Source organism: Megascapheus bottae, chromosome 1, assembly GCF_031878675.1.
Source record: "Megascapheus bottae isolate mThoBot1 chromosome 1, mThoBot2.hap1, whole genome shotgun sequence".
Taxonomy (NCBI): Eukaryota; Metazoa; Chordata; class Mammalia; order Rodentia; family Geomyidae; genus Megascapheus; species Megascapheus bottae.
The window spans coordinates 49,964,749-49,989,696 of record NC_143509.1 but is presented as its reverse complement, the minus strand read 5'-3'; the positions used below and the strand labels follow the sequence as shown (position 1 = coordinate 49,989,696).

The 24,948-nt window shown below is 39.7% G+C and overlaps 1 protein-coding gene across 1 annotated transcript in view; it reads right to left on the bottom strand.

The window, feature by feature from the left end:
• Positions 1–625: 625 nt before the first annotated feature.
• Positions 626–24,948, bottom strand: part of LOC150069127 (coiled-coil domain-containing protein 50-like) — a 44,010-nt gene continuing 19,687 nt past the window's right edge. Inside the window, 5 exon segments of the mRNA XM_090331914.1 lie at positions 626–856; positions 6,516–6,546; positions 6,548–6,604; positions 10,933–11,059; positions 12,003–12,065. Coding sequence (XP_090188040.1) covers positions 689–856; positions 6,516–6,546; positions 6,548–6,604; positions 10,933–11,059; positions 12,003–12,065 — 446 coding nt within the window. The 3' untranslated portion in view covers positions 626–688.

Genomic DNA, 24,948 nt, shown 5'->3' with positions numbered 1-24,948 from the left:
GCTACAGCACAGAATAATTCATGCCAAGTGGCACAGAGCCATACTCAAGATTTTAGTCATAAAAAATGGCTGTAACTGGGGCCGAGAGTTTGGCCTAGTGGTAGTGCTTGCTTGGCATGCACTAAGACCCAGGTTCAATTTCTCACTACCACATACATAGAAAGAAGCCGAAAGTGGTGCTGTGGGTCAAGTAGTGGAGCTCTAGCCTTGAGAAAGCCCAAGGACAGTGCTCAGGCCCTGTGTTCAAGCCCAGGACTGGGGAAAAAAAATGGCTGTAACTGCCAGGTGCAGTGATTCACCTCATACCTATAATCCTAGCTACTCTGGAGGTCAAGATCTGAGGATTGCGGTTCAAAGCCAGCCCAGGCACTAAAAGTCCATGAGACTCATATCTCCAATTAACCACCAGAAAACAGGAAGTGGGGGTGTGACTCAAGGGGTAGGGTGGAAGCCTTGAGCTGAATAGCTCAAGGGACAATGCTCAGGCCAGAGTTCAAGTCCCACAACTGACCAAAAAAAAAAAAAAAGACGAAAAAATAGCTGTAATTGTACAACTAAGGAATAGATGATCCCATCAACATTAAATAGAATACTATCACAATTCTAAATGTACCCAATTCCTGGATACAAGAGAAATCTCCCCAGCTTCCTCTGGTCATTGTATAGATAAAATTAAAGGGATGTCTGGTCAATGGGTCTGAGAACAAAGTAGATCATGATACTCATGAGAACCGTTACCTCCATCTTCATAGTAGTAATTATCTCCAGAGGCATTAGCTACAGAGAATTCTGGAATGTGTTTCTTCCTCTTTTTCTCTTCCTGTAACTCTTTTTCTTGCAAAAGGCGAGGTATATCCTACAAAGACAAAAGGAAAAGGAAATAAATGTTTAGAATGAGCAAGTTTAATAGAGTATAGAGTATGGCAAACTGTTACATGCTCTATTCACAAGTTTCCAGACTTCTGGCCACTAATATATACTATTCAAATGTCACAGACTAATCAATAGTTTTGACACAAAATCTACACGATGACTTTTCTTTTTTAACTGAAATTTAAATTTAACTCAATCTAAAGAGTTTCATATCTAGCCCAGCCTACAGCAGGTCTACAGCAGAATTTTGATATATATTAGTTATATTTTGATACATATATCAAATACTATATATATATATATATATATATATATATATATATATATATAGAGAGAGAGAGAGAGAGAGAGAGAGAGAGAGAGAGAGAGAGTGTGAGTTTTGGGGTTTTTTTTTTGTTGTTCACAGGACTTGAAATCTGGGCCTGGGTGCTAGCCCTTTGATCTTCAACTCAAGGCTGTTGCTCTACCACTTGAGCCACAGTACTTTTTTTTTGGTAGCTGATTGGAGATAAGAGTCTCACAGACTTTCCTGCCTGGGCTGGCTTTGAACCACAATTCTCTGATCTCAGCCTCCTGAGTAGCTAGGATTACAGGTGTGATGTGAACCACTGCACCTGGCTGTTACAGCCATTTTTTTTTTTTTACAGGCATGAGCCACCAACATCTGGCTAAATTTATATATATATATATATATATATATATATTTGTATTTGAAATCCTTCCTTCTGAGCTGACGATCAAGTAAGTCTTGTTGGGAAGTCTCAGGAACATATTTTTTAATGAATTGTATTTTATTGTTACAGTTATATATACAGTGTGAAAATGAGTACATTTCTTGTACCCTCCCTTTCCCCCCCTTCATCCCCCCCATTTTTCCCTCCCTAAATTGTAAAGTTCATTTGCAACACAGTGTCTTGTGAGTATTCCTGTTGAATTGGTTCACCCTTTGTCCATTTCCCAAGTCAGATAAATGTACATACAAGACACCAGATATCAAACAAACAAATAAAAGCCAGTGACCATATAAGGTAACAGTGTCATTTGAAGAAAGAAAGTTAATTTTGATTGAGATGGAATTTTCAAGTGGTTTTTTTGTTGTGGTTTTTTTTTTTTTTTTTTTTTTTTTTTGCCAGTCCTGTGCTTGAGCTCAGGGCCTGAGCACTGTCCTTGGGCTTTCTCAAGGACAGAGCTCTACCACTTGAGCCTCAGCACCACTTCTGGCTTTTCACTATGTATGTGGTACCGAAGAATCGAACCTGGGTCTTCGTGTATGCTAGTCAAGCACTCAACCACTAGGCCAAACTCCCGGCCCAGATTTTGGTTTTTAAATGACTGGCATTTTGTATTTGCTGGTATCAATTACAAAGAAGTTTTCTGTGTTTTCCTTGAGACCCTTCACTTTCAGTATGGCTGTTTAAGTCTGTAATTTTTCTCAAATTCATTTTTATGTGTGAGAGAAATGTTAACATTCATTTCTCTATCATTTGTGCAAATAGTTGTTTTAGCCTCATTAAGCAAAATAACAAATGTTTTTTCATTAAATTCCTTTGACACTTTTAAAAGATCAATTGTCCTCTGATGTGTGGATCCTATTTCTGAACTCTATACAGTTCTATTCTCTTAATGTTCTTGTTTTTCCTTATGCCATAGATTTATTCATTTACTTACTGACTTCTGATGCAGGGTTTCACATTTGCTAGGCCTTTTGCTTTATTTACGTTTTAGATAGTCTTATGCTTTGTGTACCAATTGGCCTAGGATTGCAATCCTGTTAGTTGCTGCTTAGTTTAGTTGGAATTACAGATGTGTTCCTTTATGCCTTTTTTGTTGAGTTAATATCTTGCTAATTTTTGGCCTGGTCTATTCTCAAACCATGATTCATAGTCTCTGCTTCCGGAATAGCTGGGATTATAAGAGACAATACTACACCCAGCTCATGCTGTTTTGATTTACTGGAGTAAGTTTTGGTGTGAATTCTATAAGCAAGGTCTTCTGTTGTTGTCATTGTTTAATTTTGCTTCTCCCCTCCTCCCCAGTCCTGGGGCTTGAGCTCAAGGCCTGGGCACTGTCCTTGAGCTTTCTTAAGGCTAGAGCTCTACCACTTGAGTCACAGCACCATTACTGGCTTTTTCAATGTATGTGGTACCGAGGAATCGAACCCAGGTCTTTGTGCATGCTAGGCAAACACTCTACCAGTAGGCCAAACTCCTGGCCCTATTTAGATGTCTCTTTAAATTCATCTTTTCTTCAGGCCACTCCCAGCTACTGTGACAGAAGTTGAGGGCCTAGATTGCACTTACTTCACAAACCTACACAGTTCTAGTTGTCACTTCTCAAAATCAGAGAAGCTAAGAAGAGTATGTGTGATCAAATCCATTTTTTAAGTTTCATATCTTTTGTAAGCTTCCTATTTTAGAAAATCAAGTACTGTTTACTGATTACTGGAGTTGAAAATTAAATACTACAGAGGCAGAGATCAAAAGGATCTTAGTTCAAGGCCAGTCTGGGCAGAAAAGTCAATGAGACTTCAAAATAATCTGCAAGGAGCCACAGCTGAAGATGGGATTCATGTGGCAGAGTGCCAGCAGAGCAAGAAAGGTAAGCGTATAAAGGGCCCCGAGTTCACCTTTCAGCTCATCTTGGCTACTGTGCTAAGATGTTCTCTTCTGATAGAAAAATGTGAGTCTTCCTTGAGTAGCAAGTTATCAATATTAAATGAATAGAATTTGCATTAATAAAATTTGTTCTTGAGGAATGACACAAGCAACCTTTGAGGCAGAGGAGACAGGGAGTCAGTCAGTAGTCTAATTCTGTTCTATGCTAACCACTTTCTTATAATGTGCCCCAGTTCTTTTTTTTCTTTTCTTTTCTTTTTTTTTTACTCTTTCATCTTCTTCCCTGTAGTTGAATTAGTTATTTAATAATACAGCTCTGGAAAATGCCTCTCTGGATTTTTACCTAAATATATCAGAGGTATTTGGGGTCAACTCTTTTGAGCAGCTTATAACTTCCCCAAATGACCAGATATAAAAACAAAGGCCCATTTCTTGGGTTTGAGATTTTGTTCTGAATATATTACACTATAAAGTAATGGCACTACACAGCTTTGTGTGTGTGGCTGAACATTTCCAGTATTATCATATAACTGTAGTGTGCTTGTTAACAGAGAGCAGAAGGAAAGTAAAGTAACATTAACATGCTAGGGATCAGATGTAGAAAAAGTTCTTAATAGCATTTGGGACATTGTTCTCTTTTTCCCTTCTCTTCCTTCTCTTTTCCATTCTTTCCCTCACAATTATGCTCTTTATCTTTTATTTGCTGTTAGTTTTCCCTTTAAACCTTTTTTGTGTATTGTCTTAAATATAGAGGTTGAATTTTTCTTTAGGTGTTCCTTTGAAGTGACTTATAGCCTTTTGGTATACTCTTGTGAGGTTGTGATTATATGAGTAGATTAATTATACTGAAGTCTTTCTCCAGTCACAGCATATGCATTTGCCAGTGGTTTCTTTTTTTTTTAAAATAAATTAGTGTGAGTTCAGTTAATTGGACTTAGTTATTTTTAAATAAAACATTGTGTATTTCTGTGTATATTTTAGACTTATGCATGTGTGTATGTGTGCATGTATTATGTTTAAACCTTGGACAAATATATGTGAATTATTATTTTTAGGAAAACCTTTTTTTCTTATTTTTTAAATTTTTGATTAAGTAAACATTAGCATGGTCAAACATGCCATGAAATGTTGTGGCACTGACCTGACAACTTGAAGGCATCTGTATATCTGAACTGCTCAAATTATCAGCTTACATTAAAAATAAAAAAAACATGAATCTCTTATATGCCATCGTACTTATTCAAAGAACTTTAGGCAAGTGGAATTTTATGACATTTCTTTTTGTTTTGTTTTTGAATTTTGTTTGTCAGTCTTGGGGCTTCAACTCAGGGACTGGTTACTGTCTGTGAGCCTTTCTTGCTCAAGGCTTGTGCTCTACCACTCTGAGCCACAGCTCCACTTCCTAGAATTTTAAGGTATAAAGTAATATTTATATAAGCTGATAATACTTTTTTCTTGAGATTTTTTTTATTGTCAGGGTAATGTATAGAGGGGTTACAGGTGCATTTGTCAGGTAGTGGGTGCATTACTTCTCAAACACTGATACCCTTTCTTGTGTTTTTGTCCCCCTTTCCCTCCCCTCATCCCATCCCAATCATCTTTCTTTTCCCCCTTCCTATCCCTATTTCAAATAAACAAATAAACATATATATATATAATACACCAGGTAACCAAGTCAGATACAGTAACCACGATTAACCATATGGGGGAAAAAAAAGAAAACAGAAATAACTGCACATAGTACAGTTTAGCCTAGTGCTAGAGTGCTTGCCCAGCATGCACAAAGACCTGGGTTCAATTCCTCAGTACCACATACATAAAGCTAGGAGAGGCACTGTTGGCTCAAGCAGTAGAGCTCTAGTCTTGAGAAAGTCCAAGGACAGCGCTCAGGCCCTGAGCCCAAGCCCAGGATTGTCAAAAATAAATAAATAAAAACAAAATTATGCAGTCACAAAGACATTGCAGCAAGGGAGTTTTCCAAATAAAGCTCTTTGTACTCATTTTCCAAAAAAAAAAACCAATATATATATATATATATATATATATATATATATATATATTCAGAGATTTAGATTACATGTATCAATTGTTTATTGTAAAGTAAAACTACCAAGAACAGAGCATGATTAATGCCAGCTCCTAACCCTTACCAAGTACTAATCCCAGATTCTAGCTTGGATTTCATTCAAGGTATGCTCTATCTAAATGAAAACTCAGGCAAAGAAAATGTTAGTGAGTTGAACAGTGTCCTTATTTGGAAATGGGGGATTTGTGGATGACAGTAGTTAAGTCGATCATTCAGATTAGGTCCTTAAATCAATCATTAGTATCTGTGTGAGAAGATATATACAGAGAATAAGGCATATGACAAAAGAGACAGAGAGTTAAGTGATTCAGACACAAACCAAAGACTGCCAGGAGTCACCAGAGCTGGAAAAAGGTAAAGAAAAGTTCCTCTTAAGAGGAAATACAGGGCCTGGAGTTTGGCCTAGTGGTTAAAGTGCTTGCCTAACATGCACGAAGACCCGGGTTCGATTCCTTGATACCACATATATAGAAAAAGTCGGAAGTGGTGCTGAGGCTCAAATGGTAGAGTTCTAGCCTTGAGAAAGTCCAAGGACAGTGCTCAGGCCCTGAGCTCAAGCCCAGGACTGGCAAAAAAAAAAAGAGGAAATACATTCCTGCCACCACCACCCTTGATTTTAGACTTCTAACCTCTAAAACTGGGAAAGAATAAACTTCTGTTACGTTAATGAATCAACCTTGTGGAATTTGTTTCAACAGTCCTACTAAAGAAATTGATACTGAATTACCTACTGATATCGAATTACCTATTATTATTTCTCAAATCTTTACCAGGTGTGCACCTTTCAAAAAACAGGCGATCCATGAGAGCAATGCTTGCACTATCACACTCCAAGTAAACAGAGTCTGCTGCCCAGCCAGCCTCCCTTGAGTCAGTACACACAGAAGGCCTTTGAGGCAAGCTGGGCACCCCTTCTCCACGGGGTGGGGAAGGGGTTATACCTCATCCTTCTTCTCCTGTATGCGACGTCTCTGCTTCAATAGTCAGCTTCTCTTGAATTTCCTGAGCAATTTCACAGTCTTGTTGTTCACTACAAAACAAAGGCAAGAATAATGTCAACAACAAAAACAAGGACTACTGTTACTAAAAAAAAAACCAATTAATATAGTTTCCTGATGAGGAACCCTCATATATCTTTACCTCACTTTAACCTTCATGAAAATGACACACACAGGCTGATAACTGTCCAATTGTGTAGAGAGAAAACTGGGCTTAGAAAATAAGGTCATTTCCCTCAAGATCACAAAGAAAGTATATGGTAGAACCAGAGTCTGACCCACAGACTGCAATGCAATGATCTTGCTTCTTCACCACATCACATCATACTAAGGGATCTTTTGATGGGAAACAAGCATGGTTTCCAGGGATTCTGCAAAGGTTTTATATGTAAAGAAATACAAAGACACACACACACACATAGAGAGAGAGAGAGAGAAAGAGAGAGAGAGAGAGAGAGAGAGAGAGAGAGAGAGAGAGAGAGAGAGAGAGAGTGTAAAGAGATTAATGCCTCTTAATATCCAAATAGAGTAGAACACAATAGAAACAGGAGAAAATGCCCCACCAGACTTTTGAAACCCCTGGTACTTGTAGCAGAACAAAGATCCTTTAACAGAGTATTGTCAGAAAAGCTATTCCACAAAAAATGAAGGCTGATTTTCTCAGAAACTACTACCCAGGGTGCCCTGACCTACAGAAGTCATCCTATTTTTTATGTGAAAAAAAATTTAGAAACTTAAACCTCCAAAATGTGATTATCTCTGGAATGTTACCTTTCATACAAAGCCACAAACTAGGAAACTAGCTTGGAAACCTACAAATTTGCCAGACTGTAATTCATATATACAGTCCATTTGCAAAGTACATTCCATCATTCTCCCCTTGCCAACTGACCTTCAGGTATTCAAGGAGACTCAAATTTGGTCATATGTTTCATGTTTAATGTCAGTCTTTTGTAATTACAAACAGTTAAGGACCATGGGGAACTATTCTGTAACTTATTCTCTGGAGAATAAACCCAAGTATTCTAACAAAACTGAAGACAGAAAAGTAATTCTCATTTAAACAAGACAATGGTCATTTTGGCAGTATTGGATTTTGAACTCATGGAATATGCTTGCCAAACAGGAGCTCTACCAATTGAGCTATACCTCTAAGTAGGAATTTGTTGTTTTGAACATACATGGAAATAAGCAGGGGAATTTAGGTGAGAATGCAGACACTAGATGTATATACACAAAAAGACAGGAAGAAAGAAAGCAATTACAACAACAGAACATAAGCTGGAAACAGGAAGACATGCATTTAGAGCCTGAAAGGAAAAAAAAAATCACTAAATAAGAAATCTATAGATCTGCATTCAGAGAGAGAGAGAGGGAGAGAGGGAGGAAGGGAGAGAGGGAGAGAGGGAGAGAGGGGGAGGGGGGGGAGAGAGAGAGAGAGAGAGAGAGAGAGAGAGAGAGAGAGAGAGAGAGAGAGAGAGAGAGAGAGAGAGAGAGAGAGAGAGAGAGAGAGCGCGCGCGCACACCTCTCATCCTAGGGCTTCAACCCTGGGCCCAACCACTGTCTCTGAGCCTTGTCCTTAAAACTAGCACTTTAGGGCCAGGAGTTTGGCCTAGTGGTAGAGTGCTTTGCCTAGCATGCATGAAGACCCGTTTCAATTCCTTGGTACCACATACTCAGAAAAAAAAAAGCCAGAAGTGATGCTGATGCTCAAATGATAGAGCTCTAGCCTTGAGAAAACTCAAAGACAGTGCTTAGGCCCTGAGCTCAAGCCCAGGATTGGCAAAAAACAAGCAATAACAACAAAAATAACATTTTATCATTTGAGCCACACAACTACACTTCCAGTTTTTGGTGGTTATCTGAAGATATGTCCAGGCAGGACTTTTCTGCCTGGATTGCCTCCAAACCACTATTTTGTTACTACAGAATGCTTTTGAATTCCAGTTAATCGCCTGTTAAGTTAATGACTTTACATTATAAGTCAAAGAATCTAGGATTCTTATTCACTTAACTCAAAAACATAAAATTTACTCAGACTTCTATTTATATTTTCTCTTCTAAATTTATATTTATGTAAATATGTATTTGTTTCCTCTTCTATTAATTCAATTCCTTAAAATAATAAGAACCATGAGTTTGAAAGACTTCTACCTGACCTTCCCAATGAATGCAGAGACCATACAGGTAGAAGGAGCTACTAACTACACATAGGTGATAATAAACTTGAAGAAAGCAAAAGAACAATGAACTGTTCAGCTCTCAGGTGACAGGGAATTTGCAGCGCTTTGTACAGAAAGTAAGAACACAAATGTTCAGTGAAGCTTCATGATTTCAAACTGCATTTATTTCCAAAAAGGGTCAGCTAACTATAAAGAACCATGAAGAAGTAAAATAATGTGCAAAAGGAATAGGGAATAATCGGTAAGCTTGGTTTTGAACAGTGGCCCCAGGATACCGAGATAGTGAAAGAGGCCAGCTCATTAAAATCCAAAGCATCTCATCCTTCCCTTTATGTGGTCAGCTGTCAACACTTCCAGAAAGTGAAGGCTAGAATTCCTTTCCAACTTATTAAGAATTTCCAAAAACCTTCGCCTCCCAGGAAGAAATACCCCATGCCTGGTTCTTCTCACATTTAGGACTATTCTGCTTCTTTCCAAATCCTTATTTGTATCTCAAAGCATTTTGTCTTAATAATCTCTAAATCATCTCATTATGCTCAATGTCATCAACCTAATTCAGGAACTTTAATCAGTACATTAACCTCAGAACTGGTTTAACAGGTAATTGTGAAGAATATAAAGGGTGACCATTGACATGTCTCAAACATTTTATTTTAGATCTGGCTCTCACTTTATCTCTACGTATTACCCTGGGCCTCAGAATCTCTCAAATCTGTCCCTTCCTCTCACATCTGATTATCACCACTCAATTCAGGCTTAATTGTCTCTAAATTTGACCTACAGTCCTTTGCCCAACCAAATCCTCCAAATAGGTCTGGAAAGGATAACCTAAAACTTTCAATGGTGTATAACATAAATGGTTGTAATATAATCTATGTGACATAATTACTTTACCATAACTTGTATGTCCACTCTGATCTAGCATAACTATTCTTCTCATTTCATGGTCCTAATACTTTTCTCACTATAGTCTTAATCATACTCTCACTTTAGCAATACTCAACTTCCCACAGTTACTGTAAGATTCCAGGTCCTTTTGCTGTGTCTACCTGCATGCTACTCCTTCTGGCTGGAATGGTTTTTCCCGCGATTATTATCACAAATGTCTAACTAGCCATCAAGATAGAGATGATTAAGCATATCACGTGTCTTCTGAAACTTTTCCCAATCTCTCTTCATGGGCATGAAATGTACATTCTAATCTGTGACTCAATTATCTGTCTCTATGTGTACAATGTTCACGTGTTTTCCCGAGGTTCCTAAAGAGCATGCCAATATCTTGGTCATACTTCCGGTCTCCAACGCTGTTCTTCGGTCGGGTTTAGCAAGCCAATGGTATTCACTTGCAATATTAGGACGCTTAACAAAATTCATAATAAAGTCTTCTCTACAAATGATAAGCAGAAGGAAGAACCCTTCTACAAAGAGGGGGAGGGTCAGTAGGCACTCCTGTTTGATTTGAACATGAAAATAAATTAGGGGATCTCTTCATATCTCCTTTTATTCATTTCTCCTCAACACATGGTCTTGTGGTTAAATCTACCATTTCAAGTTTGAGCTGCAAGAGCCAACTGTGACAACAATTGTACTCAGTGAGCTTTTTTACATTACAAAAGATTAAAAAGCCATTATACTTGAAGGACCTTAGAAAGAAAAATATCTATTCATCTATCTAACAAGGGAGGGAAAAGTTTGGTGTGATGTTGAAATTATGAAGATAATTAGGTATACAAGTCAGAGCTTTTCAGAACACTCTGGAAACAGAATAAACATAGCTAGAACATAGTAAACAAAACCAATACAACTCACAGGCTTTTTTGTTTTTGTTTTTTGGTTTTTTTTATGTCTACTATTTCAATGGATCCCCTAAATAAACTGTGAGACAGAGGAAGAAAAGTCACCTCTCCTTACACTTGAGGTATAAAAATCAAATTCAAGGAATGAAGTCACTAATACTGTTAGGAATTAACGCAGCCTGCCATAAACTAAGTTAATGGTACCCCCCGCAAAAAAAAAAAAAAAAAAAAAAAAAAAAAAGGTTTTTGGGGTTTTTTTTCAGATAAAAGAAAATTACTAGGATTTATAAGAGAACAAAAAAAAGGAACAGGAGGAATTTCCTGCCCTGTCCTAGTTAGCTGCTGGCTCCACAGACAATCCCCACTCCCCAAATCCTTACAGGTCTTTATAGCGCTTCTGGAGCTGAGCCTGGGCTTTCAGATCTTCCTCCTGGAGCTGCTTAGCCACCTGGAGATCATGTTGGACCAAACGGCTCCGCTGAATGTTCGACGCCAGGTGATGCTCAACTGGGCAGAATGATCGAAGAGAGTTAGAGTTACAATGCTGCCATGGCTTTGCTGGTTAATAATAATAGGCCTCATAATTAATTTAAGAAGGCTTTTACTGTTTAAAAGAACAGTGCAGAGATTGTTATTGCCGGCAAAAAGAGTCACTTGCACTGGTCTCATGGCAAAAAAAGTGGTGATGCCAGGATTGTTTCACCAATATTCTAAGCCAGGGCCCGTGCTCTATTATCATATTATCATATTACTACTCCTTCATTAGCCACATTTTTCAATTCACTTTATATTGATAAATTAATAAATGATTAAAAATTCACAAACTCATATATGTACAAACTTAATTTTACTTTCTATAAGAGCACTTTTTTTTTTTTTTTTTGCCAGTCCTGGGCTTAAGCTCAAGGCCTGAGCACTGTCCTTGGACTTTCTCAATGCTAGCGCTCTAGCACTTGAGCCTCAGCACCACTTCTGGCTTTTTTTCAAACCCAGGTCTTCACTCATGCCAGGCAAGCACTCTACCACTAGCCTAAACTCCCAGTCCTACAAGAGCACATTCTAAAAAAAGAGTACTTTCTAAAAAGTCTACAATGTAACTTTATATAAATTCTGTGATTGCCAAGAAAAGGTGTTCAGTCCACTAGTTGAGGACAAGAACAGACTCTTATGCTAGGTCCTGGCATATCTTGGATACATTTACCAGCACTGTCTCTCTCTTCAAATCTATTGAATCCTCCTATACACATAGCAGTGGCTTCACACCCCTGACAAGTCTTAAACACTCATAAATTCATTTTCATCAAGTCATTTACCTAGACCAATCCTTCTGGAATGGATGTAGAGTGCATCTTGGTCACTACATTCTTTCCTATATCATTCTAAGAAACAAGCCTCAAGTTACCAGTAAAAGAAGAAGCTGAAGGCCAATAAGTTAAGAGTCATTACTCACTCTCTTGTTCCTGAAGGCTGTGAGCAAGGGTGTGGTCCTCTAGAACAGCAAAATCTCGGCACACTGCAGAGGATGGGAGGGGTAAAGGAGGAAAGGCAGAGAGAAAGGCGCCCGTTAGCTATATTTTAATATGAAATGTACTTGGTTTATTTTTTTTAAAAATCGGGGCCAGGAGTTTGGCCTATTGGTAGAGTGCTTGCCTAGCATGCACGAAGACCTAGGTTCGATTCCTGGGTACCACATACATAGCAAAAAGCCATAAGTGGTGCTGTGGCTCAAGTGGTAGAGTCCTAGCCTTGAGAAAAATCCAGGGACAGTGCTCAGGCCCTGAGCCCAAGCCCAGGACTGGCAAAAAAAAAAAAAAAAAATCAATGAAAATTATTTTAAGATGATCAACTTTATAACCTGAAATGCATAAAAACATGAAGACTTCACTTCCAGAATTTCACTCAGTGCCTGCTCAGTGTCCAGCTCAGAGTGTCACAAAATAATGGCCTGAGGTAAGGGATTACTATCCACAGTCTTAGAGCCCAGAGGTCTAGAATTTCCAGGGCACTTCTTTATAGGAAGAAGTGTTGCTGAAGTAACTGAAGAGTTAACAATGCTTTCACACTGATGCCAAGTAAAAGTGGAGTTCTTGCAGGGTCAGAAGAGTTCAAAGAAGCAGAGCCTAAGCCTCAGCCATTCTTAGTTCAAGGGTCCTCTCACAGGGAGTTACAGTGTCTTTATAGAAAAACATCACCTTTTTTAGTCTCTCAGGAACAAACCTCTATTTTAATAATAATCACTTTTTTAATTTTATTATATTGTCAGGGTAATGAACAGAGGAGTTATAGTTACATTCATATGGTAGTGAGTACATTTCTTCTCCAACATTCTTACTCCCTCCCACATATTTCTCCCACTTTCTCTCCCCCACACCTCCCCCCCAAGATGTGATTCCCAAGTTGTGATTATCACTAAAGAATAATCACTCTTTAATGCATGAAAAAACAGTAATTCCCATGGAAAGTTCTAGTCTTTGAAATTCTAATATGGGCAGACCTAGATTGAGTCACTGTATATCAAAGAATGAAAGTATTTTCAAAATGAACTAGTTGACTTCCTCATTTTATATGCGAGAACCTGAGGGTCAAGAAGAAGGGAATTTTACTCAGATTTTTATATATGTAGGGCACTGGTGACAGGGATTGGGGGTATTCAAACCAGTAAAATCTTTCCTGTTCTGGCACTGTAAAAACATTACCTGAACCCAGGAAAACCACAGGCAAAACATCTGAGGATATACTTATATTAACCAATATGCACTCTCTAAGAGCCTTCAATAAACTGATACTTAATTTTTCAATACAACCAAGTTTTACATATAAGAATGCTATTATAGGGGCCGGGAGTTTGGCCTACTGGTTAAAGTGCTTGCCTAGCATGCACGAAGACCCGGGTTCGATTCCTCGGTACCAGATACATAGAAAAAAGCCAGAAGTGGTGCTGAGGCTCAAGTGGTAGAGCTCTAACCTTGAGAAAGTCCAAGGAGAGTGCTCAGGCCCTGAGCTGAAGCCCAGGACTGGCACAAAAAAAAAAAAAAAAAAAAAAAAAGGATGCTATTATAGAGATTGGAGGCATGGCTCAGTTTAATGGGTGGTAAACTAGGATAAAAAGCATCATCAAGTACCACGTTCAAGTACCAATCTCCAAACAACAACAAACAGAATGCTATTGTATATGCATTCTCACTCCCTTCAACTTGCCCAACTAACCTTTCCTGTTAACCACGGGAAAAATCCTAGTTTCATTTTGCTGCTGGTGACAAGGGACAATTGCTTATGTGATGAGAAGAGAGGTTGGAAAAAAAACAAAACAAAACAAAACAAAAAACAACAACAACAAAAACCACAAAGAACAAGTTATCTAGCCATAGGGATGAGGCAAGCATCTGGATTTCTGATTTGTTCTTCTATCATTAAATGATACAAAACAATAAAAAGCTCTTGTATTTCCTTTAAAAACTTCAAAAAAACCCAGTAACCTCTATGGAACTGATTTAAAATATTTCCTTTCAAAGAAACAAGCATTGCTCAAAATTAGATTCTGTTTCCCACATCCATGGAACCAACACTCAACAGTATTGTTATGAAGCATCCCATCAGAGAATAATACGATCAAAATGTAGCAGTTTTATACTTTCCAATAAATCTAAAATCAGTATACATTAGAATTCATTACATATTCATGAGATAATCAATGAGAAAGGACATTCACAGTCATGCCTGCAAGTGTTAGAATAACATTATTGTGAAAGAGACCAAACTATTAAATGTCTTAAAGTGTAAATGATCATGTTAGATACAGCCTTTCTCACCAGTGAGCAATCTGTAACTACACTTGTAATTTGTATTAATTGTGCTCAATCAAACAGTAAATTCCCATGTTGAGAAAAACTGCTTCCTCTTAAAATGTTGAATAATTTGGGGGAGGTAAACATAATAAAATGTTCATCCAGTGAAAACAAAAAAAAGAATGCTATTATAACACACTATTTATAGTTGGCGTAGTTTTATTAGAATACAAGAGCTACTGCTTATATAGATCAGTTTTTTTTTTAATTCAAATGGTATTTTCCAAATCATGAATGTCTATCATTAGATCATAGAAACAATGTACAAAATCTGTCACAAACAGCTAAACATTCACAGGCTAGAAAATAACACAATAAGCTGGGTGTGGTGGCTCACGCCTGTATTTCTAGCTACTCGGGAGGCTGAGATCTGAGGACCACTGTTCAAAGTCAGCCCCCACACTAAACACTATGAGACTCTGAGACTCTTATCTCCAATTAATCACTAGAAAAGGAGACATGGGGCTGTGGCTTGAGGGATAGGATGGTGGCTTTCAGCTGAAGAGCTCAAAGACAGTACCCAAGCCCAGAGTTCAAGCCCCATGACCCACCCACCCCCACCCAAAAAAAAGGAAAAGAAATAAAATAACAAAATTAGCAAATAGTATAGGTAACTATGGTTTAGAAAGAGTATTTTTCAGTATTACATATACATATATCACATAAATATACAATCATGTAAGTGATATATGTACTAGTTCACAAAAAATTATTATTTTATAGATTATACTGAAAAACTTCATAAGGTATTTCAATGTATGTTATTAGACCATCACATATGTCAAACACATATTTTATATGTTTTCCACATCATGCTGATTAAGATAAAAAATATGAAATTATTATAGCTTTTCCATGCAGAGAATTATATATCTGAAATATTTATATTTTTATTTTTAATACACTTAAAAAAGCACATAGTTTCTAGACAGGTACATCAGAATTTAAAACTTGGTTTTTGAATATATAACACTAAATTGAACATAGTGGTAATCCCAGAGAGAGATGAAAAGAGGGATGCCTTAGCATTAACAGCAAAGGGAAAAAATTTAGGCAAAATATTGACATGTATTTGAGTGGTGAGCTCCTTTTTCTTTATTTGTTTTGTTTTAGTTCTGGGGCTCAAAGTGAAGAGCTACACACACAGCCCACAGCCTAGGTTCCTGGCTTTCAGTATTTTCTGTGCTTTTTTGTCTTGTAATATGCTATGTGTTTCGTAAGTATAATTTTTAAGCACATATTGCTACCATATATAAGAGATGAAAATCTGCTTTTTCTAATAAGGACTGACTCCCACTTAGTTCCACAAGTTAAGTAAAAGCAGGATAAAAAGCCTGCCCATCTGTCTTATCGATCATAAACCTTTGAGTGAGAGTCTACCTAGCTCTGAGGTAGGCATATCATTTAGAAATTTTGTTGTTACTACTGTTTTCTTTTTCTTTTTTGTCTCATTTCTTGGTTTGTATTTGGGGTGGGGGGTGGAAACAAAAAGTGAACAAACACAACAGTGGTACTTGTTAGATGCTATGTGGAAAATGAACTGTGCATCTTGTGAGTGGGGATGGGAGGGAAAAAAACGGAGCGAGCGCAGAGGAGACATGGTTCAAAAGGAATTATGCTCACTACCTGACTTGTAACTGTAATCTGCGTATCACCTCTACAGTAACAATAAGATATATTAAAGATGTTTAAAGTATTATCTAACAGCATTGCTACTTCCCCTATGCCCATCCTTCAAAGCTGAAGGCTCAAAGGTAACAGCAAAGAAGGCATTTACCACCAGCAGAACCCCACCAATGGACTAATTAAAACATCTTCAGACACTGTCCTAGCATGCTCCAGATCCAGTCACTCCACCACCACTCCTGCCCACCCCCCATGCACATAAGCAAGTAGCAATCCTCTCCTAGGAACCAGACTGCCCCCCTCCATAGGACTTCTTCTAGCCACCTTACTGAACCAGAACTGAGGTAAAGATCAACCAATCATAGAGGAAGGAAGCAACAATCAGGAAAGTAACTCCTTTTACAATAGCCTCAAAAAGAATAGCCCAGGACTGTTTATGCTATTTCTAGTCTCTTATTCCAATTCCTCCTCTGTTTAAATTTAAAGCTGCAACAATGGCTGAAATGCTTATTCTCCTTCTTCCCATGGCCACCCTAACACCCATGCTAACACATCTCGTTTCTCTGTGTTTTACTACTGCCTTCTTCAACTACCCTATTAGAGCTAGTGGCAAATAGACTATTTTCTGGTTCCTCTCCCCTCAGCTACTACCAGGGAGTTAGGCCTCTGGACTAGGTCTCTGGATCCAAAATCAAACAAATAGAAGGGTTTGGCATGGACAAAGATAATTGATTACCTTAAGGCTTTTTATAAATGAATTTAAAAATCATTTAAATAGCTAAAATGAAATAAATTCAATTACTGTGAACTGACCCCGTGTCTTCTACCAAAAGAGGCTCTGGAGGGCCTGAGCTAGAAGAGGAACCTGAAGACTCAATGACATTAAGGAGATCATACACCTGCTTACAGGTGTATTGTCAAGTACAGTGACAGATATAGCACCGCAGAGCTTACCAAAACCTTCCAAATACACAGTCATTTATTCTGAAATACTATTTGTCCACTCCACACACAATTTCTTCCAGCATCTACCACACACCACAAACACACACCTCCCCCCCCACCCCCCGCCACACACACACACCCCAGAGCTTGAACTCTGGGCCTGGACAATGTTCCCAGGCTTCTTTTGCTTAAGGCTAGCGCTCTACTACTTGAGCCACAGTGCCACTTCCAGCTTTTTTTTATTGGCGATAAAAGACTCATGGACTTTTCTGCCTGGGCTGGCTTTGAACTGTGATCCTTAGAACTCAGCCTCCTGAGGAGCTAGGATTATAGGCATGAGCCATCAGTACCTGGCCGACAATATATTCTTTTCAAGACCTTGCAATGTATATTCTGAAACATTAATATAAGCTGGAAAAAGAGTCACAAATTCAATCACCTTTATAAATCATTAACTAGACTGGAATGCAGTACACTTCACTGTAAGGTCAAGTTTATAGAGTCTGGACAGAACTTTGCTCTTTGGCACACTACACTTGAGTGCTTCAGTATATCTTAAATATAACTGGGGGAACATTTAAGCTACTTATCTGAAATCCATTTTAATCTTCTACTTTTCAAACCTTTTTCTTCCATGTTCATTCTCACCCACAACTCAGACTTGACGAAATGCTGTAAGCACACCCCAGCTTTTTGTCTATTGTCCTAGCCTGTTATTAAAAAGAAATTCCACACCATAGTTAATTCACAATTATTCTTGTTTCCACTAACAATAACAGTCCTGTAGCCACTTCCCTTTGCCCTAAACATTTGTCCAAAAAAGTCTTTTTATGTGCTTGCAAGCTGACAAGATCAACATAAAGATGCCCTGTACACAGGCAGACAACTGTCTCCTTAACTGTCTGGAAAGAAGGTAGATCAGAGGATTTGTGAGGTCTCTTCATGTTCTACACTATTAGTAATATGTGTATATACAGTGAGACTCATTCAGTTAAAGATTCCCCCTAACTACCCACTTTATTGAAATCACCTAATAAACACTTGTTTGTTCAATAAATGGGTAAGCTCTATGTTTCAGTATGAGTAAGTCATCCCCAAAATCATAAAGAGGTAGAAATGAATGAGATGATAAATAGATGAAATATAACTTAATAGATGTTATACTAAATGTGAAAATATTTGAACAGTGAAGCTTATTAAGAGCTAGAAGGAGGAGTGAGAAGTGGACTTGGACAGTATATCCGATGCCCTCTAAATAGTTAGCATGTGAAATGGACTGCAAAACAAGGTTAAGCACTGATGGCAGAGAGAGCAATCACAGAAATATATATACATATATATATATATATATATATATACACAAAAGACAAAAAAAAAAGTCACAGGCAATGTCCTGAACTTCTGTGCCTCAGAAGCATGCATCTGAACGGGAATCTGTGCACCCTTTCTACCCTGTGTTCCTGATTTATACACATGCCAAAGGAAATCTGGTATTTACTGCCTTATTTTTTTCCCCTTCTTCCTGAATCTCTCTCTTTTGCATTCTTCCTGAATTTCTAACACATCTTCCTTCTTTTGGCTGATTTTTCCCTCTACAGAGATCTGTTTGACAATTTTCTCTCCCAGCTTGAGGAGAGTCTGCTGACTCCCCATTCTCCTTCCCAGTAACTGGGAGGCTTTCACTTGCAGGGAAAGGAACTGCTTCTCCTTTTACAAAGCAGAACACTTCACCAGTGCACTGCCAGAAAGAAGAAACTACATTTCTACCCTCTACTAACTAATAAGATAAGTAAAGCCAACTGAGCATCAATGACTTAAATATGCCCTGAAATTCTGGTTCAATGAAAACAAGTTCGAAGTCCTACATTCTTATTTCAAACAGATTTCTTAGTCATTAACAACTACTACAGGTAGTGATCCTCCTCCTCAGCCTTCTGCCCATACAGAAAGAATGCCTCCAGTTTACATACCAGTATACAAGATGGTTATTTTTTAAAAGTTCACTTTAAGCAACTCTCCCTTCCCATTCAGACACGTGTTTCAGAGAAATGATTCAGGTTTAGAAATTAGAATGAAAGTCACTGAATCTCCTTATCAGTTTTTTGTGGACAAATAGAAGTATCTCCTTCTACTTGTTAGCTACCACAAGCATACGTGCATGCACTTGTGCACACGTACATACTATAAATTGATGTTCTGCTCAATCTATTAAACATACTCAGGAAGTTTAGCTAAAAACCAAGGACTTAACCCATACTTCTACTGATAACGTAATTGAAGGTGGGGGGAAAAAAAAACACCTTTGGGAACAATTTCCTAAAACTATTCTGCTCAAAAGTCTAAGTTAAAAACTAAACATACTCCTTTTACTCCTTTGAAGTCTCTCTTTCCCTACAGTCACATATAAGGAATGAGCATACTCATTGTTCTAGGACATTCTCCTATTATTTTCTACAAGTACTTATTTCCAACTCTTTTGCATTTAACTCTACACAAACCAGAAAAGTGAAAATCATTTTGCTTTTGTCATTATTTAATCATATCTCAACTCTGAAAGTGCAATTGCTATGAGTCAACCACTACAAGTTTTTACCCACAGAATATTGCACAGATTAGTAATGCATCCATTTACTATCTGTTTTACCTTTTATGGAATGATGGCACTTTAAGAATCGCCCTGCTTTTATGTAAATTATTTGTAACAAATAGACTACACACTCACCTATAAACATGAAATACTGTCTACGAACAAGGAAGGCATTCCAGAAACATACTTTATATCTTGACAGGATGGGAGGCATCTACAGCTAACACTTGCTCAGAATTTTATAGATTATACTGCACTTTCATTTTACTCTCAACCATTTAAAAAACGTTCTATCAACATCTTCATTTTCTAGGCTCAAATATTTCTGCTCAAAAAAAAACAAAACAAAACAACAACTGTTGTTCCAGATAGAGTTATTGGTTTAAAAAAATAGAGACATTAATTTACTTGGATCAGCTGTAATGCTTTCCTACTTAAAAAAAAGTTAAATAAGTCAATATTTTAGGAGGATAGAGGACTAATCTCCAGTACATGATTTTTAAAAAATATCTGCAATCCTAAATCAATTTATCATATGTACTAAACTTTTTAGTTTTCAAAGTATGCTCATATATTTATGCAGCAGCACTCATTCCCATAGCTTGAAATGGCATGGAAATTTAGCCAACTTTGTAGAAGAGGAGACCAAAAATGAGATATTCAATACTTTCCTGGGGAAACAAAAACTTTGGAATTGACTAAAGAGGTATTGTTAACTTCCCTGTTACAGATGTGGAAGCACAGATGGTTGTTTTGATCAAATTCTCAGAGTTAGTTAATTGGAATTCCAATGAAATTGGAACTCAAACACCTACATTATAACACTTAAACTAGAATGCTTCTTTACATATCCCGGGATTCTGAAGATTAATCAAGACCTTTCCTATCACTTGTTGTATTCATGTGACTCAGCAATTCCTTACTTTTATTTCCCAAGGACAGAGTCATTTCTTTTAAGCATGAGTCCTTCCATCCTACAATCTCCAAAGTGAAGACATTCTTCACCTGCAGAGAAGTGACATTTAAAATAAAGCCAAATAATGTTCTGTTTTTGAAAATGTCAAAGATGATCAGGGTTCCACTCTTGCTCCCGACATATCCCCCATCTTTATTTTAAAAGAAACACAAGTGCAATTTCTATTCTTTCCACTACCTCTAATATCTCTAATTATCCTGTCTCACTTTCCAAAAATGACTGGTCCCTTCATCTAAAGGGGATTGATGGGCGGAGATTCAGCTTCTGTGACTCAGCTGACTCAGGGGCGTTGTCTCTGTGCTTGACCAGGGACCTTAAGAAGTCTAGCCTGTTTTATCAGGGATTGCAAGGATTAGATATCAGGAATAATAATTTGCTCCAAAGTGGAGATCATAGGGTAGGAAACTTTTCAAGACCCTATCTCAGATATCACCATCCAAAACCAAAGCTCTGAGTAGCTAACGCGAAATGTCTTAGCAGGATGATCTGACTTGGACAGGAATGGACAGGAAGCTTCTTCTGGCACTGCAGGTGACCCACCTGAAAGCCACACGGGAGCAGTGAGGCCTAGCCAGGCGCAGGCAGATGAGTGCCCCTGGTCCAGCAGCTCAAACGGCTGAGGAGTCAGTAAGGCCGCTGTGTCCAGGCTGGGCCCCAGCTCGCTCTTACCACCAGCGCTAGCCGGCCATCCGGTTCAGAGCGCTGGGGGAGGGGGGATTGGTGAGGCTGGTGCTGGAACTGGCATCGCATGGGCTCCTGGCCCAAGGGGAGCAGCTCGAATGCACCAACGGGAGGGGTGTGAGTCACTCTCCTGGAGTATCTTAAGCTCCTTCCCCCATCCCTTCCTTGTTTGTGTCTGCAGTTTTCTGATTCTTCTTTACAGTTACTCTTTCTTGAGTTTATCTGGGATTTCTGAAAGCTATATAAACGTATGTTTCTACACATTTTCGTTGATAACGTGTATGTTATAATGAGGGAGCTCATCACAGCGTCCGGAATGGAAGTGGCTAGAGGAACAGTGGGTTCCTGGGCGCTGAGGCCAGGGAGATCCGCACCTGCAGACCTGAGGCTCAGGGAATTCAAGCTGGCAGCCGCCTCCCGAGCAACTGTGATGCGAACACAAGAGCCGGGAACTGACTGGGCCCCACTCAAATCATTCTTTTTCTAAGGGCTCAAGACCAGCTTCCAGCTTAGTTGAGGGACTAAGGAGTCACTGCTATCCCTGAATCCCTGCAACAAGTATTTCACAGTGGCCTTCTGGAGACCATGCCTTGATCCAAAGCAGTGGCTTGGGCAGAGAACCTCAAAGAGCTGGTCATGAGAAGGAAAAGCTGGCCATACCCAATGAACTCACTAATCACTTCAGCCAAGCTCTGAAGGGCATGCAAGCACTTCTGGGCGGAAATAGATGTCCAAAGGCTCTATAGTAGTAAAGGGCTGCCCCAGAACCTAGATTCTAGACACATCACTTGGAGGTGGCTGGGTTGTTGACCGCTTGTCTAGCCGAAGTTTTCAGTCATGTGCAAGCTATTCTTTTTGTACACGTTTGGATTTCACATCCTCCTGGGTGGGAGCAGCATGGACTTTCTCGGACATTCTCCTTTCTCCCGCGATTGCCTTTGATTCCTCTGAGATCATCAGCCAGAGTGTGTAGAACAGATGCTGTGCTAGGCATGGCCTCCAGGAGCCAACCCCAATACTTGTGGAGAGGAGCCTGGACTCGGGAGGTCCCTGAGCCCTCCAGTCTCTCTGGAATTGGAAGAGCAGGATATATCAAGAACGGAACTAGCCGGGCGTTGTGGCTCACACCTGTAACCCTACCTACTCAGGAAGCTGAGACTCGAGGATCAAGCTTCAAAGCCAGCCTTGGCACTAAAGAACACCAGACTCATCTCCAATTAATCACTAGAAAAGGGGAAGTGGGGCTATGGCTCAAGGGGGGGGGGGGGTGGTAGTCTTGAGATGAAGAGCTTGGGACAGTGCCCAGGCTCAAAGTTCAAGTCCTATGACCCACAAAAATTTAAAAAAACATTATGAATCTGTGATTCCCTCATCAGAATACAAGTGTCAGCAAATAAGGTTAGAAAAATAGAGCTACTTCAGTATGGAGTGGTACATGGGCAGAGAGCTGTGTTTCTTGATGCCTCTTCCTGAAGGACAATGGAAAGCCTGGGGGAAACTCTGGTGGCCATAGCTGTGTGTAAAATTGGGTACCTATCCAGCTAAAGTGGGTCCCACACTTGCCCCCCCCCCAACCAAACTGGACAAGGTTAGATGGGAATGGGACTGCAGGAGCAGCTGTCATCATGACTCCACCCATTCTGCCTGGATCACAAGTCAGGCCACACCCCCTACTATTTCATGTTTCTGTCTGACCAATGGGATTCAAGAGTCGGGCCACACCCACATCCCATGCTGCTTATATAGCACCGGAATTTGCTCTGTGGACTTACACCACAGCAATTGGAGAGGGTAGAGGTGGCTGCGTGGTGAGTGAGAGAGTTGGAGAGAATTGAGGTGATTTGGGCGGAAAGAGACATAGGTAATTGAGTTAGTTTTTAGTGATTAGGAAAAAGACATAGGAAATAGAGTTAGAGTTAGTTGTTAGAACTTTTAAAAAGCCTGGGAATGTGGCCCAACCATCTTTCCCGTCCCAGAGCTGGGAAGACTGAACAAGCACGACAAAATGAAAAAGCTGCAGGAAAGACACTAGTGCAAGAATTCCAGCAGAATTGCTCTGATAGATCTTCAAAATACTTCAAAAGAAAGAAGAAGACCAAAAATGGAGGAAGTCCCAAGACAAACACCATTGGGGATTGTAATTCAGGTGAGAGTACAGCAGAAGAGCATGCTGTCCCTGAGCCTCCCCTGCCTTCAGGCACAGTCAGAGCTGACAGGTACAGGAGTGTTATGGATCTCAGCGCTACTGACGATCTGGAGAGTAACTGCCAACGCCTCCAGTTTTCCTTGTATGCCACCAAGAGAAAAAACCAACTGCTCTGGAGCGAGGCTGAATTACTGAGGCAAGAAAGGAAAGACCTTCAAGATCAACATGACAAAGAGAATGAGAAGAACGCTCACGTGCAAGAAGCACTGAAAGAAGAGCTGGAAGTCCATAAGATAGCAATAGAGATGCTGATTTCAAATGAAGGTGATATAAAATCTACCCTTTCTCACATGCCACACGTAGCCGAGAGCGAAATGGAACGTGAAGGCCACACCAGTCATCTGCGGGCTTCACAGCAACGCATGTTAGAGCTAGAGACTGCATTGTCTGCAGTCACCACCAAGCAGAACAAGACCGAAAAAAAGAATCAACAACTTACCGAAGACCTGACTAACTTGAAGGTTCACTTCCTGGAAAAGATCAGAAGCTATAACAAATTGGCAAGAGAGAACACCGAGTTTCAGGAAAGAGTGGAAGTGCTCTCGACACAAACAGCCAACATGAAACGCAGAATTAATCAATTCCAGCATGCATTGCTGGAACGGGCAGCAATGAAAAGACAACTAGACAATTTGAAAAGTCTGGTGACCACATTAAAGTGGGAGAGAGACAAGTTGGCAGAGGACCTGAGGGTGGAGAAGTCCACATGGGCAGAGAAGGTCCAACAGCTCTCTGAGAAGATAAACCAAATGACAGAAGAGAGAGAGCAAAAGCTGTGTCAGGTAGCGGAGCTAGAGAACAACCTCTCAGAACTGAGGAAGCAGCTGGCAGAGCAGCAGCCCCCTGCAGAACCATCACAGGTTGTGCAGCAGCTGCAGGCCCAGGCCTGCCAGTTGCAGAAAGAATTGAAGAATTTGGAGGAACAACTTAACAACCAGTTACAGGAAAACCAGCGCCTCGCTCTCCAGAACATGGAGCAGCAGGAACGGCTGCGGAAGCTGGATGAGGATCATCACAACATCCTTGAGACATCGAGCTGCACACATGCACGCAACAAAGACCTGAAATACAAGCTGGCCCAGCTACAGGCTGCCTGCCACCAGCTGACCGGTGAGAAGGGGGAACTCACCAGAGTCCTGTACTTGGAGCAGCAGGAGAAGCTGGAGCAGCAACAAAAGATAGAAGAGTGGAAAGAGGTAGCTGAAACCAAGAGCCAAATGGCTCAAAATCTGCAGGAGCTGCATGACCAGTTCCTAGCCCAGCTACAGGAGCTCAGAGCCACCTGCGATCAGCACGTGGCCTCCAATCAGGAGCTGACCTTAGAAAAGGAGGCGCTGCAGCAGCATGTGCTAAAGCAGACCGTGTTGCTGGAGCAGCTGAAGAAGGAGCAGGTGCAAAGCAAGTTGAAAGATCAAATGGTAACTCAAAATTTACAGGACACTCTGAAGTGCCTGGAAACAACTAGACAACAGAAGGAGAAGCTGCGGGCTCAACTGAGCTTGCTAGCTTATTCCGGGGAAGGTGAAGAAG